This window comes from Poecilia mexicana, unplaced genomic scaffold, assembly GCF_051168715.1.
Source record: "Poecilia mexicana isolate PSO_F unplaced genomic scaffold, ASM5116871v1 scaffold_11, whole genome shotgun sequence".
In the NCBI taxonomy this organism is placed as follows: Eukaryota; Metazoa; Chordata; class Actinopteri; order Cyprinodontiformes; family Poeciliidae; genus Poecilia; species Poecilia mexicana.
The window spans coordinates 20,062,012-20,083,358 of record NW_028263380.1 but is presented as its reverse complement, the minus strand read 5'-3'; the positions used below and the strand labels follow the sequence as shown (position 1 = coordinate 20,083,358).

The window sequence follows — 21,347 nt, the reverse complement described above, 5'->3', positions numbered from 1 at the left end:
GTAAATATTAGCAAATCTGTCTGTGAATAAAGATTTCATTAATCCCGGCGACGGGGACGTAGGCAATTAAAACGAGGAAAAAGAGACGGGGGGGGCGCAGGAGCACAATTGACTGAGTTAAAAGGTCAGAGGGGTTAAATCAAAGTGAAAAGAGAAACAAGGAAAGGAGCAAGAGAGAGTGATTAAAAAGTGAAAGGAGATTGATTCTTGCATCCATCTTTGGAGACTAAAATAAGAACTAATCAAATGTGTGGGTGGGAATCTGCAGTGGAAAGCCCGGGGCAGAACCGGGGTCAACTCAAAGACAAAAGGAACCACGGAAAACGTTTAAAGATTAATTTGTCTCCATCTGGAAACTGCTGTGGGAGTAAAATGGTGCAAAAAAAAAAAAAAAAAACGGATGGCAGAATCACAAGACTGGAGCTGAAATATATAAATAAAGGGAAGATTTACTGTAACTGGCGCAGGTCAGCTCCACGTCTTTATTCAAGAAGGAGCAGCGTGAAATTCCCACACCCACATCCATGTAATCCCAAAGAGCAAATCCAACTTTCCTCAGCTGATCTGCCACCTCCATTATGCTCATCATGTTGGTTTATAATCTCATAGTTACAGAAAGCAGTTTTACTTACACTATTTATTTTTTTTTTAGTAACTTACTGATGATCTTTTTTGGGCAGATTTACATTCACAGTTTAAATATTCAGCAGTTCGACCCAACATGAGTTTCACATGAGGAAACAGACGGTCCTGCAGACGGATCATTTGTTTGCAAACACGGAGCCACTTGACTGCAGAAGGAACCACTGGTTGCCGTGGTTACCAGCATTGATTGTGCTGTTTTAGTACCAAAACCTGTAATTAATTGTTACGTCTGGAGTTGTTTCTTATCACTCTGGTAACCGTTAGACCCTCCCGTTAATTTAAGTGATTAAGAACACACCGGGTGGACGACTTGTTCGCTGTGTTGACGGGAGGTTTTCCTGAAATGACCCTTTAGACCACTTTTTCAACTTCAGATTAAGTTGACTTTAGTTTTCAACTAAGTTGTAAGAGATTTCTACTTTGGTCAGCTGCTGATTTAAATGTCCCACACAAATAAATTTGACACGTGTGTACCATATTTTCTTTCCAGTTTTGGTCAGCTTGTTTTGTCTTTCTAGACTCACAGGAAGATTTCAGTCTCTAACTTTCGATTGGTTACAGGTTTAAAATTGGTGCCTTATTGACAAGATCTGTCACTTTAACAACTGGATTTTTTAGATTTGTCTCAGAAAATTTGAAAGCATCCAGTTAGGAATCCTTTAAAAACATGTTGTTGTTTTTTTCACTCAAGCAGTGTAATTAAGGTCTGTCAAAGTGATATTGCATTTACCTTCTCTGAGGCATTTGACTTGAGAAAAGCATAAACTGCTGCTTTGTTTACGATTTGTTTTTAAATAAAAGCTGAGGCATTCTGAAGTGTTCCTCTCAGTGGAACCAATCTGCCCAGAAAGACGTCTAGCATCCGTGCCAAATGATGAAATAGTCATGTAATCTCGATGTAAATCCCTAAAAAGCAGCCGATGCTCTCGGTCCGCCTTTCCAGCACAATGTAGCAATCAAACATGTTCTGATTTCTGCAGGTGTGGAGTCGGACCCACTCATGTCCACCCATGGGTCGCCACATAATCCACAGACGTCCCAGCAGTCGCCGGCAGCTCGGAGGACGTTCGGTTGGTACGTTGGGAGCCGGGTTGGAGCTTAAAGCTGACAGCTGCAGCGCTGCGCTGCGCTGGCGGGGAGCTGGAGCATTAACATTCACTCTGCACGTCCAGGTTTCTACTCCTGCGTTTCTCCTCAAAAGCAGGGAGAATCTTACAGACTGCAGAGAGGGAGGAGTGTGTAGTATTTGTGAAAACGTTCTTTCTGCTGCCAATGTGCAGCAGCAAATGGCGTCAAATGCAGAGCTGTGATGAGGTATATTCCCCCCATTAGAGATCTGTCGCTGCTAAGATATCAATATGTCAGCTAGCAGTTGACATATTGATACTATTGGCTTCATCATTCCTGAGCTAACCTATGTTTGTAACATTCCTCGGGTTAGAGGTCAGCCAAACACTCTGAAATGTTCCCACAAAGTGTGGATAAACTGCAGATGTTATTTGATTTATAAACCGTTAAAAAGTGTTTTTACTGCACTCGCGGGTTAATTTGCCCTTCTCGACAGGCAGGCCACCGGTAGAGGTAGGTCAGGTCTGCCCTGTGTATTGTCTTGAAGGCATGACGCCAGGCTAAACTGTGGAAGAGATTGGTTTCCCCCACACATAATTTGTGAAATTATGTTATGCGTTTTATTCACAGTACCATAACTAATTGTAAAGAAAAAAGTGTATTTTTCCAAAGCGTGTTCTAAGGTTAATTATTTAAATTAAGGCAGATTATTTTGTTTGTGCTTAGAGCGAAATTAAAACCAAGATTTAAGTGCCAAAGTCCTTAAACTTTATAGTTTAGTAAATTGTTAATATTGAGTACAGTCTGAGTCTACTGTAATGTCAGGATAGGAGTCTAATTTCTTATTTATTCAATGTTTGATTGATAATAAACTCTATTGGAGAGAATGTGGTACAAGATACTACAGATTTGTTTTATTTGAAGACACTGGACTGTTTGGACATTTAAATGTTTCAGTTATTAGAGACTGAAGTGCAGAAATTTGAGGTCAGAGAAATGTTTATATAAAATAATTTTTTACAAAATAAAGAGACTCAGACTTGATGACACACACGGACGACAATAAACCTTTTAACCTTGCAGGTGAAACAAACTTTTAAAAAAATGGTGGATTTTGAAATGTACCATTTAGTTATTGGAATGTAACGTCACCTGATGAACACAGAATTTTACAATATTGAAATGTTATCAACAGGAAGAGAGTAACCAACCTTTTAGACCAATATAGCAGTTGTTTTTATTTGTTGTATTTCTTTATCATGCTAGCTTTGTGCTCTTGGGGCCCCCTGGTGGTGTGCTTATCTTGCATATTCCTTGGGCCGGCCCTGCACACCACCTCCATGTTTAACTGTCGGTATGATGTTTCCCTGACATGCTGCTTGTGTCGTCCCATAAGAGTTTTCTGGTAAATGTGAAATGATCCTTTGTGAGGTTTTCAACGCATGAAAGCAACTTTTGTTGAATTATGACCTCTGACCTTAGCTGAACATGTGAGGCCTGCTGTGCTTCAGATGTTGCTCTGGGTTTTTTGTGACCTTCTGGATGAACCACAGATGAAATCCTGGAGGAAGTTTGGCCACTCCTGGGGACATTAACCCATGGTGTCAACGCATCTTTAAAAAGTCTTATTTTTTACCTAAAATTAAGGACTTAAAATGTCTTAAATTAATTTTAAAAGTATATGTTTGCCTTAAAAATATTCCAAGTCTTAAATTCTGTCCAGACAGGACTATTTAACCTCATATTCTATGACATTTTAATGTTTCCATCAGACAGCTTCATTGCGTGACTGGAGGTGGTTGAGGCTACCGCTAAACTAGCTGCTAATATGTAAATCCTTGCTAGCTGGTCATGTTTTTCACATTTGTTATGGATAAGTTTGAATTTATCAACAGTTGGCTTGAAGATGTTTGTCTTCGCTGTTTCCAACCCAAACAAAAAAAAAAAAAGAGAGAGAGAGCGTAAGGCTGTAGAGAGAACTGAAAAATATTCAGATTTCTGTTGCAGGTCTTTAATTTCATGAGTTGGTGAAACCTGCAAAAACGTTCAGGTTTGTTTATTTATAGCGCATTTCAGCAGGAAGGCACTGAGCTCCAAAACCTGATTAAGATCAATTAATTCAGTTACTTTCTTACTAACAGCTTCATATGACTTTGTTTACTCTAATAATTAAAATAATCGCAATTTTATAATTGCTCAAATAAAGCAAATTTGATCAAAAACATTTGCATTTAAGTTCAACCAAAGAGGAAATACTTCTCCACAGCACTGTATGGAAAGGCCAATAGATTAAAAAACATGGAAATGAAAGATACATTTATCATTTCAACTATATAAAAGCACAATATAGTTCCAGTTAGTTATACTTAAGTAGCGTTTTTATTCCTTTAAGTTATAATAACCTTTATCTGGGTTCTGTTGGTGAAACTGAGCTCAAAAACCTCATCAATTAATAGTTAAGTCACTTGCTCTCTTACGTTTTGCAGGTTTCCTTTAATAATTGAAATGATCACTGAGAAACAGCAGATTTGGTCTAAAACATTTGTGTTTAAGTTCAACCAAAGAGGATTGTATGCAGCAGCCCCTCAGAGTGTGGATGGCCTGACTTTTCTCTCTCTATCAGTGGGATTACTTGAGCCTATTTATCATTCTATATGAGTGTGGCTTGCATGGGTAATTGTAAATTAAGTGGATTACTTTGCAGTGGAGAGCCCAGGGGGAATTGGAGAATCTCTGAATGGATGCAAAATCCTCTCCGTACTGTAGCCGCCAGGTCCCAGCGCAGCATCAGCACTTTCTGCAGCAATATCGGTACGAGCCTCTCTGAAAGATCCTGATTTAATATCAGCTCGGTAGATTTAATGACACCGGCGCTCATTATGTCTCGGCTCCCTGAAGAAGGGCCGACGCTTCGAGTGATTGGCACATTCATTCCTGAGTGTGCTTAAAAGTAGCTGCTTTATTGGGGTGTATGTTGGACCCGGCTTTTATTCTGTTCAGCCAAGACAGAGGTTTCATTCTTAATTGCGAAGTTTGAAAGTAAGTGAGAGAGGGCAAAGTAGATGTCAAGTTGCTCTTTCGGGGCTTTGCGTAAGATGAAACTGGGAGATGCATCCTCTGCCTCCTGGCTTCAGTGGCCTTACGCCGTCCAAATCCCCCAAATCAAAATCCACCTCAAATGAATCGCGGTGGAATACAAATGAGGAAGCAGTGGCAGGGATTTCTGTTTTAATGAGGACAAAAACCTTTCACCACATCTACCCTGAAACGCTTCATTTGCTGCTGCCTGCTGGCCGGCTCTTCCCTGTAGAGATCTGGGGTTGGAGCTGTGGCGTTTCAGAGCTGTTCACTCAGGGCCCTGGCAACAAACGACGTCCTCCCTCCCACATCCCCCAAACATTTAAACCCTTCTCAGTTTGCCCTGGAGCCATCTTGGCTCGCGAGTCGAAAGGTCACCTAAAGTAAATAAAGAATGTGGAGATCACTCGGCATCCCACACACCGACTGAGCAGCACTTTGAGCGGATAGCCAAGGCTACACCATTTAGCATTCAGTAGCCTGAAGCAGTCCGCGAGCCTGGCAGTCTGAGAACAGAAAATCCTGAGTGGAGGTTCACTCCCACTCACTTGCCACAGCTTCGTCAGTCACAGAACCGCCTGCTGAACCTCTGGCCTTTTTGTCACTGTGCCATTTGTGATCGTCAGGTAGGAGAACGGACAACAATATGGAAATAAATAGTTGCCGCTGGTTAGGAGCGAGGTCAGTCCTTTGACAACTGCCTCGTTACATAATGGATGTATTTCCGTCTCCCTCAACTTTTACACCACTGGCATAAGCAGGAGGAAGTTTCCTTTGCAAACAAATAACATGGATGCATCTAGTTTACAATCAAAGTGTATGCGGAGGCGCCTATCGTGGCGCCATTGGCACGTCTAGCGCCGCTAAGATGTGAAGAGTTTGGCGCGTCCAACGCAATACGTCCGAAATGTCCGACAAATAGGCCGGCAACGGAAAACAACGGCGAGAGTGATTTTGACACATCTGGCGTGCCCTCAACGTCTCATCAAGATGATCCCTCCCAAAAACGAGTCGGGGTGGAACAAATGTCAAATTATTGTCAGTGAGCACTGCCCAAACTCTTTATGCTCTCCACAATCAAAAAAAGCATTGCTGAATTGCTTCAGTAAATTTCATATTGTCATATTATGTAAGCAATATTACAAGCACTTTTCTAACACTGTTTAAACAAAAGTACTGAAATCTTATCAGCATTCATGGCTACAACAATTAAGGTTCAGCTACTTGAAGTCAAGTTAACAGCTAATCAGAGTTGAGCCAACAGACTATAGCTAAAGTCTTCTCAATCGTGCTAATAGCTACATGGAGCAAAGCTAGCAGACTGTCAGACTCGAGCTAAACGCTAATCAGTGATGTACCAGAGGATTCTAGGACTCTAAATCATGTTTAACCACGGTAAGAAAGCTAACATTTAACAGAGTCAAGCTAACGGCTATTCAGAGACAAGCTAAACAGCTAATCAAAAACAAGCTAACAGCTAATCAGAAACAAGCTAATGTGCTGTTCAGAGGCAAGTCTAATTTTTCAGTCATATTTGATGTATATAGCATTTTTATTACATTTTTATTTTTATTACAACTGAAATTATCATAGTTACTTGATTGTGCTATAAAAATTATACTACATACCTGGAAAATACAAAATTCTGCCGTGATAAGCGCAGTGCTTTATTTTAGCCAAAATCAGATTCATTAGCAGTCTGGATTGGAGGAAGCTCTTCATGCAGCTGAGAGACCGAGAACTGGGTCACCTGTGAGTGCTTTGTGACAAAGTGAGGAACCCACTGCAGCTCCCAGCGCTTGTTGTGAAGACTTATACATGCAGCAGAAGTTTGATTAATTGCTAGTTGCAATTTTGAAAGAGACGGCTTGTAGAAGGGTCTACAAGCTCGCTTATAGAGCAACAAAGTCACTAAGTTGGCAGCTTTGTTTACCTCTGATAATCACACCATAAGTTGTCACTTCATCTCTCTGTAAAAAAAAGAGTGCAGCTAGCTTTGCTGTTGTTATTGCTCAAATTTATGTTCAGTTATTTTGGGATTTTGTCACTGATAACGTGTTACGATCATCTCAGAAACTTGTAGCAACACAATCTTTTGGAAAAGTGATTTTTGTATGCAACTGTTGAGTTGTATAAAAGTGTATGAAGGACTGTATTTACTTTTGGCAACAATTAAACTGCAAAAACACAAAATCTTACCAAGTAATTTTGGTGTAGATCCTTGAAAAAATATCTTACCACACTTGAAATGAGAATAAACTGACAAGTAACTTTTCAGCAACACACAGGAGTCTGTTTAGTGAATAATTTCTTAATATTGATTAAAAAAAATGCTAGTTCCATTGGCAGATTATTTAACTTATAATACAGTTTTACCAGGTTATATTTTTCCATCAATATTCAGTAATTATTGACTTAAAATAAGCTTTTATATCTTGCTAAAAAGTTGAGTTTAGAAATCAATATTTGGATTGATATGCACGTTGGAAGTGAAGGACAGGACAATTGAAATGAGTGACTGAAATTGTTTTCCCAAATTGTTTTTGCCATTTTATTCGTGGCTTTTACTTGTTCGAGTCGAGCTAATTTGTCTGTGAACCTAACTCACCTGGTTGGGGCTCACAGACGGCGGTATTTACAAAAGTTTGAAACAGCTAGCTTAGAAACCGACCCGTACCTCCTCCTTCCTGACGTGTTTATAAAATTACCCACTCCAACTGACACCACATGATTTATATCAGTATGTCATAAACAGCGTTTCCCCTTAGACCGGAGCAGCATTAAAAATGTACAAAAGATGAAAAGCTACCAGTTTTTTTTTCCTTACATGCTAGGCTACATTGTTTCCATGGTTACTGATGGTTAGAATCGTACTTCTCCATAATACAATATTTGATATGTTTCTATTAATACTTACTTATAAAGTATATGAACGTTAATCTTCTTACCTTGTGAAAAGTGTTCGCTGCAAATTCGCGATCACACCATGGACTGCTAGTCATTATGATTAACGGCTGCTTCCCATCGCCGCCATCTTTCCTCATTAAACGTTATACAATAAAATCACAAGTTGGCGTCACGTATAAAGGGCCGATAAACTGGACCACAATTACCTGGTAAGATTTGTTTTGTTTCTCCCAATGTTTGAGATTTTTCAGAGTCATGTTTGGTGCAGGTAAGATACTGACTTCTGATAGTTACACCACACAGCCAAACATAAATACAACAAGACATGGGAAAAAGAATCCAACGTCTCCCAGTGAACTGTAACTGGTTCTGTGAGTTTTTTTATGTTATAAACTGGCATTCGGAGGACAGGTGCATACCTTCACCACACTCTGGAGGCTTAGTATTTAGTCATTAGTGCCTGCCTTCGTACCAACACACCCACCCACCACCCACACACACACACACACACACACACACACACACACACACACACACATGCCCTTTGTCGCTGAAGCAGCCCAGCTTGTTACATCATCCAGAGCGAAGTTTATCAGCACCTGATCAGCAGAAGCCTGAAGACTCTCAAAGGCTGTTTTGTCTTCGCTCTGCCTGAAACTCCCTGAACCCACAGATTACCTTCCAGCCGCGCGTATTTGTTTACCGCGACCTGAATTTGCAAATCTTTATGGCAGGCGGCCGTCTCTGCCGGGAAGGGGTTTTCACACGGCGTTTATCAGTGCCAGGGAAGCCCAACTCTCCAGTGATCCAGGTGTTTGTTTAAACAGCGGCCTGGTTTATTTGTTCAGTCGGAGGTTTTGAACAAGCTGAGTAAGTGTGTGATTTGGTAGGAGTGGTTCTGATCTTATCATTTCATTCACACTGATGAGATGCTGTCAGAGCCGCATGATTTACTGAAGAAAATAGTTCAGCATTACGTCATTCCTTATGTTGAAACTATAATTTAAATTTTGTAGTTTTCCGTCATTTAGCTAAAGCCACAGTTTGAAGAGATGTTAAAGGATTAAAGTGACGTCAGCGGAGAATTATCAGGAGAACGATACAAACACGGCGCAGCAAATCAGAAACCAATAATCATAAAAACGAGACAACAAGGAAGAAACTGGAGATAAAGATGTCAGCCGAGTGTCTGACCTTTTAATCCCAAAGCAATCTGTTTACCCAACAGTGGAACACAGGGGTGGCGGTGTCATGCTCTGGTGTTGGCTGTTCTTCTGTTGGTTTTTGTTTCTCATCAGGATGGACGTCATCCCAACAGTTTCAAACAGCAGTCAGTTTGGACACAAAACCTACTTATGTCTTCTGGAGAAGAGAAAGTGAAAGTTTGTTTTTATTAGCGTCACGGTGGGCAATAAAATGAAAACAGGCGCTTCTTTTTCTCTAACATGAAGCAGATTAAACTCCTAAAGTCATCATGTTTCCGTTCATTTCTCAGACGTCCAGGGAGAGGAAATTTTGAGGGACCAGTCAGGAGCTTTTTGATCCGTTTTTAGTCTAAAACAGGAGTTCAGAAAGGGAAAATTAAAAGAAAATAGAAACAGAAACCGTTGGAAACTCCCTGGACTTTCAACATACTAAGACTAAACTTTAAAGGTTGAACACACTGAGTCAGGCTGATATGTTTTTCTTTATTGGTTCCACACCCTTCACTCCACAGTTTTTCCTTCCACTTAATTTTCTTATGGCTTGTGTCACAAGAAATACAAGCATTTCTGTATTTAAGATGTTTTTTTGGTCTTATTTAATATTAAAAATTTCTGATAAACTGGTTTGTTTTTACTGACTGGATGTCAAATCATCAAAACAAAATGAAATGAGCCATTTCACTGTCATCTTGATGTAAAATAAATTGTTTCTGAATGACAGAAATTAAGTTTTTGATGATTTTCTGTCATAATCAGAAATAAATCAATTACTTGTATGATAAATCAAAACAAACTCAGTAATTTTCATTTGTAATATTCAACATTTTTCTCTTTTCTCTCATTTTCTATCAAAAACTGGATGACAAAAAGTCTTCAGTTTGGTGTTTTGGTCTCAACTAGTTATTGTTTGTTTACAGAGACTAAATAATTCATTTTATTTGCTGTAATTGCCGACTAATTTTGGATATTTAAGATGTCTTCCGGTTCCAATGTTAAATACTCATCAGACTTTAAGGTATATTAATTTTCCAGAATGTGTTCTTGCATAACATCTGGGACAATTTATCATCCAGCATGATTTGTAATCGTGACAGGCCTAATTGAGATGAATATTCCCCTTTAAAAATGTTCCCATGTATAATTTAATTCCTCTGTATGCTGGGAAATAAATCAAAGATTAAGCCGTTGTAAATGCAGCTCATCATCCTTTCCGCACCTCGTCTGCTTAGAATAAACTCCACTTCTCAGAGCAAACCCAACATGAGGATTTTATTTTCCTAATAGGAAGAATTGACGCCAAAGGGGGATGCATTCCTCTCTCCCAAGTCTCCTCTGTTTTTTTGTTTTCATTTGTGCAGATTAAAAAGCAGGATGTTTGACATATGTTGCTTTGTCCAGCTTCTAAGGTTTCACAGCTGCAGAGGCTTTCTTGTCCTCTCATATTTCAGCACCGACAGTTCTGAGGAGGAGGGGATTTTTATTTTCTGTGGTTGGTATATTAGAAGTAAACACGAGGAAGGATGAGGGAGCGGAGAGCAGCAAAGCTCGTTGGACGTATTCCCAGTCCTCGGCACCATCGATCTGAGACCACACAGCCGCAAAATGTTCCCAAGCAGCTTGGATAAAGTAGGAGTATATGGTTCCTTTCATGAAGGGCTGTTAACACAGTAGCCTGCTAAAGCCACCAAATCCAGTCCATTTTAAAAATAATTAATAATGGGGATCCGATCTATCTAAAAATAACACATCGACTCAAATTACCCACATTCTCTGGTTTCAAGTGTCGTTTAACAACCAGACATGTTTCATCAAAAGGAGCTGAGAGCAACAAAATGAACTAAAGTAAAAGTAGCAGAACAAATAGAGTATTTGGTGAAACGTCTACTCAAGTAACTGATTAAATTAATCATTTAATATTTAAAAATTCAATCATTTGACGGACCAATAAAGTTGGAATTTTGGTATTTTAAGGACTAAAATGACAATAATTCATAAAAGTAACAAAAAATAACATTTTTGGCCTTTTTTTTCTTTCTGAATCAGTTTCTTTCAATGCAAAACTTAAAAAACACTGCAGGTATCGTTACTTTTGGGTTAAAAAGTAACGATACCTGAATGAAAGCCACTGCCTTTCATTCAGTGGCTAGAGAATCAAGTAAGAGTAGAAATACGTCATTATAAAATTACTCAAGTAAAAGTAAAAAGGTATTTGGTAAAAAGGTTTCCTCAAGTAACTGATCAAATTATCAAACATTTAATATTTAAAAGTTACGTAACCCGACAGACCAAAGTATGAAGATAAGTGGAAATTTTGGTATTTTAATGATAAAAAATTACAATAATTATAAAAAATTAACAAGTTAGGCAAAAAAATTTTTTTTAAATCAGTTTGAGTCAATAAAAAACTTGAGCAAAACCTGCCTGTCTGTGTCTGGTTGAAACACGTTTGTTTTTCTTTCGGTGGGTAGAGAATCCAGAAAGTTTACTCAGGAGTAGAAATACTTCATAATCAAATTACTGAAGTAAATGTAACGCAGCTAGTTACCACCCAGCTCTGATTAAGTGAAAGCTCCTCTGGGTAAAGACAAAGTCAGGAGAGGCTCTGAAGGATTCCTGAAAGAAGAAACCGTGACTGCGTGAGCAGCAACAGATGGATGATTTGGGGAACACATTCAGCTGCAGGCAGTCGACAAACCCTTCCTACATATAAACTATTTAACAAAGAATCCAACAGAACGGCCACAAAGACGCGAGCAGCCCGCTGGAGCGACACGCAGGCCTCTCCATCAGCAGCACGCTCCCACGTCGAGTGCTGGCCGACCGCAGGATGCTGGCCTGCCTCCCAGCCAGCCCCGCTAATTAGTCCCCTCTCTTCTGAGCTAATTGGCTGGTAAAAAATGAGGATGGCCTCTTCACCCGGCCCCGAGTGTTGTGCCACCAAATGGCAGCGAGGAGGATTATGTTGGCTTATGAGGCATGGTGACACTCGGCGAACAACACTCCTCCGCTATTAGCTTCCCCTTCAAGAGGGTCGCATCCGCCGCGTCGCTCGGGTTTGTTAGCAGGCGAAGCTTCAGCCCAGTAATGTGTTCTCATTAAACGCCTTGGTGTAAATTAACAAGCGGATCATTCATTTAACAGGACATTGAGGTCTGGGTGATATCAGTGTTACATCATGTAGTAATAAAATGTTTAAAAACCTATTTACATTTTTTTTGGTTTTTTCTTGCCTGTTGGGACAATGGGTTAGAGATCTGAGGCTTGCTCCTGACAACAGGCCTGGTGTTAAACTCAAATGGGTCAGAAATAAATCAGACTTGATGAAAAGTCTCAGTTTTCCTCTAAAATGCAGCACACTATGATTGCAAGTGTTGAGCAACCTCTGGTTTCTTTATAGAGTGCCTCCTATGTAGCATCTCTGTGAGTTCACATGTGAATAAATGAGTTAATCATCATCATGGAGAAAAATATGTTTTTTACGTATTTGTTAAAACTGTCACGTTGTTTTGACCCCTTGTAGCGTCACGTCATGTGTGCAAGATCCCGCCCCCATCTGCCTGCTTTAGGGCAAAAACCTGCTGGCTAACGATGGTTAGCATTGGCTTTCGCTGTTACGTTATCAGTATAACACACTAAATCTTAAATGTACACCTGATATATAAATGAAAAAGGGAAGCAGAGCTTTGCTACTAATTGTCAACACTACAACAACTAGATGACAAGGTCAGGAAAAAGATTTAAATAAGAAAGAAATGGTGAGGGAGAGAGAAGTAGCTCAGTTATGCTAGCTTGACTTTGACAAATGTAACATGTAGACGTGCTGTAGAATTTGGTGTGTTTTGGTTTAGTTGCAAAGTAAAAAAGGCGACTCTCTTACCGTATGCTCTATTGACATATGCTCTATGATATGATAACATATCATAGAGCATATAGAGCAGGTGTTAAAATTAGCTAATCAACCACCGCAGTGTTAGATTAGCTAATAACAGCGGTAGCTAGTCTACTACAACGATCACTTAGTAATAAAAGCAAAATAAACATCAAGCCTAAAAACATAATACTGTACTATAATGTTTTGTTCTTTGTGTGGGAAATGTTTGAGTGTTTTTTGGAGTTGAATCCTGAAACATAAAGTGACATTGTTGCTGCTGCAGCTAGCATAGCCTGTCATGAATGTTCAGTCTGGTTGGCATGGACACCGATGACGGCACATAAATGTTTTTTGTTATGGTAAGTTGTTTTTCTATCACTAGCACATTTAGCAGCGAATACATGTGGTTGATTGACAACACTAAGACCCTCCTCCTGGCTCTGATTGGTTGTTTTTGGTTGGGCTTGGTTCATGTCTTCAGACGACCATAGAAGCTCAGGGAGGAGATCGATATTTTCCCAGATTGTCTGTCTCACAACAAACAAGGTGACCGTTTTATAAAAGTTACATACTGCAGCTTTGAATTCTCTCTTGTTCAGCCAATCAGCAGCAAGGAAAAGGAATAGCAGACCTGGATTGGTTGGTTTGTAAATCCCAGCCATTAGCTTAGCATTATGCCTAATTATTTCAGCATTTTCTTTCAAATAGTTTAGGAAAAAATCCACAAATAGGAAAGTTTTCCATGAATAATTTTAAAAGTCCAGGAGTAGGTGACTCCTCAAGTACTGAGCTGCGAATAGGTGGGGGTCCACTGCATTCCACATACCATTGTAACCATTCTGACCTTTGACCTCAATGAGGCTTTTTCTCATCCACACAAACTCCTGCTCAGTGGATATTTTCTCTTTTTCAGATCGTTTCTTTGAAACCTGAGACCTGGTTGATGAAAATCCCAGTAAGATGACAGTTTCTGACCAGTCACCTAAAGTCCTTTTTCATACTTATATACAGACACACATTCAGGCATATAAAAAGAAAACCTTGGAAAATAAATTTATATCAACTGATACATCCGCTTTAACTGAATGTACACAAAAATACTTCATAATTACAACAAAACATAAATATACCTATAAAATAATACAGAATCTAACCCAGTATTATTCCAGTCCTACATTTTAAACTTCGGTGGGCTGTCTTCCTTAATCCATTGATTTGCTAGAATATAGTCGGCTGATTCTTTATTTCTGTTTAAAACAGTGAAAGCAGTTGAAGTCAGGTGAGAGCAAATGCAACACAAAGGCCCGTTTTGTTCCCCGTTCTGTAACCGAATCTATTAAAAACAGCAAAGATAACCGTCTGATGGATAGAAATTATATTTTACCTCCAGCAAGGTGATTTCCAGAGCGCTAATAGCACAAGCTTGGCATTCAGTGGATGATTAACTGAATGACGGCGCATCCCTCAGGCTTAGTTTCGGGATTTTTCGACGTCTTTTTATATTTATTTAAAAAACTTGACTCTTTCTCGGCAGGTTAAACATTTTTTCTGGATGGATTTGATAAACCCCAGCTGAGGACGTTTCTGTTACAGTAAACCTGAAAGTATAAATAACAAAAATACTTTAACTTATAAGGCTGTCTTGACCAAACTGCTGCCATATTTGCTTTTTCTCATGTCCCAAACATTGGTAGGAATCGAGCACCTTGATCCTGGAATAATTCACAAGGCATTAAAACTTAAACTATTTTATTCCCGTTACTGAATTTAAAATTAAAATGTTTAACTGAGGAGTGTAATTTCTATTTTTAAACACCTTTCTATGGATTTTACAGTCTTAATCTTACTGTAAATGTTTGACTTACTTTGCACTTAAGTTAATTTTATGATGTTTTAACTGTCTGTACCTTTTATTTTTTGTTTTGCATACTGTAAAAACAAAAAAAATCTCATGAGACTTCCTGCTTAAAAACAAAAACATTAAATAATAATAATAAATGCCACAGCGAGGCAGCAATGTGGTCAAAGGCGAAATATTTTACTTATAAGAGTAATAACTCTAAAAGCAAATTACACAGATATTAGTACCAGTTTAAATGAACTCTGGTATTTATACACTGTGAACTTTAATGCATTTTGTCCCATTAGAGGATGTAAATTCAAAACACAGATTGTTATTGGTAAAATAAACAAGAAATGTTCTTCCACGTTAAACTATGCAGTACACTGTAAAAAGTTTGTTGTTTTGACTCAGTAAAGTTGTATCAATTTTAACCGTCAAGTTCAAAACACTTAATAAAAGTTATTGCTGCAATTTCTATTAAGTTGACTTAACTGTCTTTAGCAATTATAATAAACTGATAATTAATTACAATTAATTTTTAAAAAGTCACCCCAATTTTTTTTTGGTTTTCACATTATTACATCAAGTTGACTCAACATAAAAAAAAAATTATTTTTATAACTTAACACATTTCTAAGCTAACCTTGTAATGTTCATTTTTTACTCTGATTTTTATTTTTGTTTTTTGTTATAAATTATGTTGGTGAGTCTAAATAAATACAAAGTTTTATGGATATTAAGTCAGAAAATTGTTCAAAGTTCATACAGCTGTGTTGGTGTGTTAAAAGGAAGTTGGTTGTTATCTGATTTAATCTTAATAAATGTCAAAATATTTCTCCTTTCGCTTCCGGTTGGGGGCGGGTGGCAAAATATATATGAAAAGTGAAAAGCAGAAGTTTCATCTGCATGTTGTGACCGCATTATGGTGTATTGAAACCATAAGAGAGGAGAACAAAACGGAAAATAAAGAACTAATTGTTAATTAAAAGACTAAAACAAAGATAAATCCTCACTTATTCCCATCTTAAAGGAGACGGTGTTTCGCTTTCTTTTGCGTACCCCAATTATAAAGTTACAATCAGATAATTTACACCGGTTATGAATGGGTGCTTTCCTCCAAGTCCCGCCCCTTCCGTTCCCACACACGGACCAATCAGCGGCGCCGCTTCCTCTCGGTGGGACGTAACGTCAACTGGCGTCGTGTCGGGATTGGAATGTTAGCGAGCAACAATCGGAACAACTGAGCACTCGGTAATTGGACACTCGGTCTGAGGAATCCTGCCGTTTTTTCCCAACGTTTTCCCAGCGTATCCCTCCAGTTTGAGGCTGCCGCTCGCTTCCCTCTGCTCGGCCGGACAACTTCGCCCACTCCGCCGCTCTCTTCCGACCATGTTCTTTTGATATTTGTGAGGGAATGAGCGGAGGTGATAAATAAGCAGAGAAATGCAGGGATTTGTCAGGTTACAGTTGGACCGCTGAAGCGTCTCCCGGTGTTTTTGATTCTTCCAAACCGGGCACCATGGAGCGATAAAAGGACAACATCCAGCCGGAGAGGCGTTCACACCGCCGGGGATTCTTTCTTTCTTTATTCTTTTTCTTTTCTTTCCTTTTTTAAAATTCTACCCGGTGTTCAACATCCAACCTTCACGTCTGGGAGAGCCTCGGGGACCCCGGCCGCTGGCGCTCCAGCCTGGATGAGGGGAAGCGGCCGCAGCGCAGAGGCTCCGGACAGGTCTTTGTCGGTGCGTCGCTGGATGTGGTGAAACTCCACAAGCGGCGTACAAATCGCCCACATGCGCTGGATCAATCGCCGGATCTCGGAGCACAACACGAAGAAGGGGGGTTGGGGATGGAGCGATGCAGCCGGGGCTGGTGAGAGCCTAACTTGGGGCCACTTTAGCTTTGTTATTCCTGAGCAAGTCGCCTCTGTTCCCGGGACACATGCAGGCCAAAAAACGCTACCTGATCCTGCTGTCCGCCGGAGCGTGCCTGGCGCTGCTCTTCTACCTCGGAGGGGTTGAGCTTCCAGCGGCCAGGAGGAGCCGGCAGGACCGCAGCAGGAGCGGGTACCGGCCCGAGCAGCCGTGGCCCCACTACTCGGACCCTTTACACGCCTTCCTGCCCTGGGATCAGACGGACACCGAGGATTACAACCTGCACATATCTCCGACGCAGAAGCGGGACGTGAACAGGAGCGTTTACAGGGGCAAGCGGTGCCGCATGGATTCCTGTTTCGACTTCTCTCTGTGTCAGAAGAACGGCTTCAAAGTTTATGTTTACCCCCAGCAGAAGGGGGAGAAGATCTCGGAGAGCTACCAGAACATCTTATCCACCATCGAGGGCTCCAGGTTCTACACCTCCGACCCGGGACAGGCGTGTCTGTTCGTCCTGAGTCTGGACACTCTGGATCGGGACCAGCTGTCCCCTCAGTACGTCCACAACCTGAAGACGAAGGTCCAGAGCCTGCCTTTGTGGAACGACGGCAGGAACCACCTCATCTTCAACCTGTACTCCGGAACCTGGCCGGACTACACGGAGGATCTGGGCTTTGACATCGGCCAGGCCATGCTGGCCAAGGCGAGCATCGGTTCTGAGAACTTCAGGCCCAACTTCGACGTTTCCATCCCGCTCTTCTCCAAGGAGCACCCTCGGACCGGAGGGGAGAGGGGTTTCCTGAAGTACAACTCCATCCCGCCTTTTAGAAAGTACATGCTGGTGTTCAAGGGGAAGCGCTACCTGACCGGGATTGGCTCGGACACGCGGAATGCCTTATACCACGTCCACAACGGGGAGGACGTGGTGCTGCTCACCACCTGCAAGCATGGGAAGGACTGGCAGAAACACAAGGACGCGCGGTGCGACAAGGACAACGCGGAATATGACAAGTAAGTTGGATTTCACCACGTTTAAAAAGCTTTTTTGGAGCTTTTACGCGCCAGGCGTAAAAGTCTGTGCGTAATAGTGGCTCTTACCCACATCCAAACCGCCGGAGCTGGCGCTTAGTACATGGAAATGTCAGCCTGCGCCTGCAGAGTGAAGTTGGAGTTGTGAGGTTTTTCAGGTTAGGCATCTAGCTGTTTACAGGGCGGATCCAGATTTGTGTTTTGCACTTTAGAGTTTGATTTATTCAAGTTCATCCTTAAAAATGTCAGATTTCTCCTCAGCGACTTATTGAAGTTTTTTAAAAAATGGCCTTCAAGATAGCAGCTTCCTGTTGTCGTTCATTATTTATATTAGGAACGGAAGTAACATCATGTCAGTTATTTTAGTGAGCATAATAGTTTAGTGCCATTTATTAGCGTTTGACATGACTAATATCTGTCTCTGCATGGAGAATGCAGATTTGTTACTGCAACTTCGACTTTGCCAAGAAACTGCTGAGCATGTTCCAGAACAACCCGAGGTTAAAAGAGGTCAGGAGGATAAAACCTGAGCTCCTTGCTGCAAAACCGTCCCCGTTATCTGCTGAAAGTCTTGCTCTCGTTCGCTTTCTCGCAGCCCTGTTGAACCACATGGTGTTTCTTTTTTTTTAAAAAAAAGATTCTTGTCTCTCACTGGTTTGATTTTAAACAGTTCACTGATATTGAAAATGACTCAAGTTGAGTGTTTGCACCACATAAAAACATTAGTGTTTATTAGACATGTCCGCACACGCACACACACACACACACACACACACCCCCACACACACAACAGCTCTTACATGCTAGGTGTTAATCAGAAAACAAGGCGGTTTCCATTCAAGCTGAAAACTGTTAAATTCAGGATAATTTATTTTTTTGTACACATTGTCAATTACGATTCAGTTCAAAAGTACTTTATTAACCCAACAAATTAAATGTTGTAACACATATTACACAGTTTTCTCCAGAGATTTGCTGTAGATGCTAATGTCTATGAGTAGGAAGGATCTCCTGTAGCAGTCAGTACTACAGTGAGTCTGAAAGAGCCTCTGACTGAAGACACTGTCTTTTCTTGATTTTATGAAAAATCTTTGTTTGTGCTGTCTCCAGTGGATCAACAGAACAGAACCAGTCTGTTTTATCAGCTTGTTGAGCTTTTTAAATGCCTGGTTCTGAAATCTGTATTGGAATTTGTGAACAGAAATGTGAATTTAACATGACTGGTTCTGGCTTGAAGGACTGAGGAGGTGCAGTTGTGTTGAAATGGTAAAGAGATTTGAAGACGTGCAGATCTTTAAATCCAGACAAGAGTTTTAAACTTATCATTAATAAAGAGAGATAAAAATGTCAACTTATTTATGTTTTACACAGCTTGTATTTACTAGCTAGCAGTAAAACAAATAAACGATTACTTTAACTATACAGAAAGTCAAAGTGAAAACTACATGTGTTCCTTTCTGCAGGTCACTCCAAGTGACCTCGCTTGCCTACAGATTTATTGAAAACAAGTTCTTTTTCAAATTTTTAAACATACGGATAATTTTAACTCAACTTAAAATTATCTTAAATTAGGAAAAAATTATCTTTGTTACTAAACTTTCAAACAGGTCAATAATTTAAACTTTCCTACATGTTGATCAATTAATCAGACAAAAAATATTGACACATTCTTCAGATTCTTCATTATACCATTAAAGCCTTTTTTAATACAATAGTAAAAATAGATTTACCATAATTTATTGATTCCTCTATGAAGGCTCGTTTTGGACAATAGCACCAATGTACGGAAAGCTGATGGCATCAATAATGAGACGTACATCTTGTTCTAAATCGTTATTTTTTTTCTCATGCAATGCGTGGGAATCTAAACATACATAATGTGAGATTGCATTAAAAAAACAGTGGTAGCGTAAATAACGTGTAGTGGCATTTTATACGTACATTATCATTAAGATTCTGTTATTAGTGATCAGTATTTTTGCCCAATCAGCAAAGGCAGAAAAAAACTAGAAGATCACTGAAAATGTCCTAATCACACACAGATTAGCAGTACAGTTTGGTCTGATGTTCAACTCACTCTACCCGTTATTATCGGATGATGGCAGACAAATGATCCGTTTAAAAAAAGTAATGGCATTTGGTTACACACAACCTACAGAAAAACTGGTTTTGTTTTGTTTACGGCTGTATTTCTTATTTTTATTTCCAAAAACATGGTGGTGAACATCCCTAGCGCCCGTTCTGCCAAGATCAGCAAGTTTTCTGGGGCAATCTGTATTTTGTACAGTTTTGACTGAATTACTTCTTTAAGTATGTAATTTTATTTTTTTAACAAATTTCCATTTTTGAGTCTGTGTACTTCAGTTGACAACCAATTACTAAATTTGTTGACGATTATTTCAACAATCGATTGTAATCATAGATTAATCAGAAGTAATCATGATTGATCTGATTAATTGGTTCCGACCTATATCATTTATTTATTCAAGTTATTTACAGACCTGAATCTGTAAATAACTTGGTCATGAATAATCTGACTCCTGACACGTGTAGGTCTCTCAGCTAGACCTTCTCTCCTTTCCCTGCTTTCCTTTCCTTTACCTTTTTTTCCCCCCAGGCAGAAATCCAGGTTTTCTGGTGGAAACTCTGCATTTTGTACAGTTTTGACTGAATAACTTCTGTAAATATGTTATTTTCTTCAGCAGATGGCCTTTTTTTTGAGTCTGCATACTCCAGTTGAAGATTAATTAACTACTAAATTTGTTGATGATTATTTCAACAATAGATTAATCGCGATTAATCATGATGAATCACAATTAATGTCAGAGGAGTCACGATTAATCGTTTCAGACCTGTATTATTTATTCAGGCCTGAATCTGAACCTGTAGGTTTCTCAGCTCGGCGTTCTCTCCTTTCGTTCCCTACTTTCCCTTCTTTACCTTCGCCGCTCCGCTAGCAGGGAGCACCGCAGCCTTTACGAGGATCTGCACGGACACGTCTGATTTGCACCGTGTATTTAGCGCAAATTAAGTGAAAGTCAACCGTGGGAGCCCTCCGCTATGAAACAGTCGTTAACATCAGAGGGACCTCAGGCTTCCCGCTGCGTAGTTTATGTAAGGCAACACCTTTGATTGAATTATAAAGCGATTCGGTGCAAATAAATCAGTCATAACGGGTTAATTACAGCTTTAATTTGCAGGCGTTAGTGGCATCGTTTCTATCTGGCCCCCCAGGGGACGGCCAATTACCTCTAATTTTGGAAACCTCGGTTTTGTCAAGTTGGTAATTAATGAACCCCCGCCACCTCCCCTTTGGTGGAGCAGCTGTAAGCGGCAGGTATGTTTCCGTTCAGAGGGCGGGGTCGTCCCAGGTTCACAGGGTTGAACTTGGCTCCTCTGGGAGTGACTCGGGTTTGAGTTCCTCTGCATTCATGGAGCCTGGATGAACTGGAGGCATGTGATAACAACACTTGTCTTCATTGTTCTTGGAGGGCGTGTTTGCGTCGAACTGCTGCTGAGGCTAAAGGCAGAGGCCAGGAATATTTCGGCGCGCTCTGTCAGAGAGCGGGAGACGCCGGAGCTGCAGGCGCCGATAAGGAGCTTTCAGCTCCGTTTCGCTGAGAGGGAAAGACACTTTTCTCCTGAACTCGGCGTGAACTCGAGAAAACCTCAGACTAACTCGTAAAATGGGAAAGAGCTGGAACAAAACTTCACAAGCACGCACTTGTCTTTCCATTCGTCATCCCCACCAGTTCTCTCGCTCCCTCCATCCATCCCGCTGTCCCCCGGAGAGACGCAGCGTCACCGTGATCTGGCCTACCTCTGCT

General features: G+C 40.4%; 1 protein-coding gene across 1 annotated transcript in view; it reads left to right on the top strand.

Annotated features, from left to right (window-relative positions):
- Positions 1-15,151: 15,151 nt before the first annotated feature.
- ext1b (exostosin glycosyltransferase 1b) overlaps positions 15,152-21,347 on the top strand; it is a 148,885-nt gene continuing 142,689 nt past the window's right edge. The window contains exon 1 of the mRNA XM_088010397.1: positions 15,152-17,502. Coding sequence (XP_087866523.1) covers positions 16,559-17,502 — 944 coding nt within the window. The 5' untranslated portion in view covers positions 15,152-16,558. The remainder of the gene's footprint in view (positions 17,503-21,347) is intronic.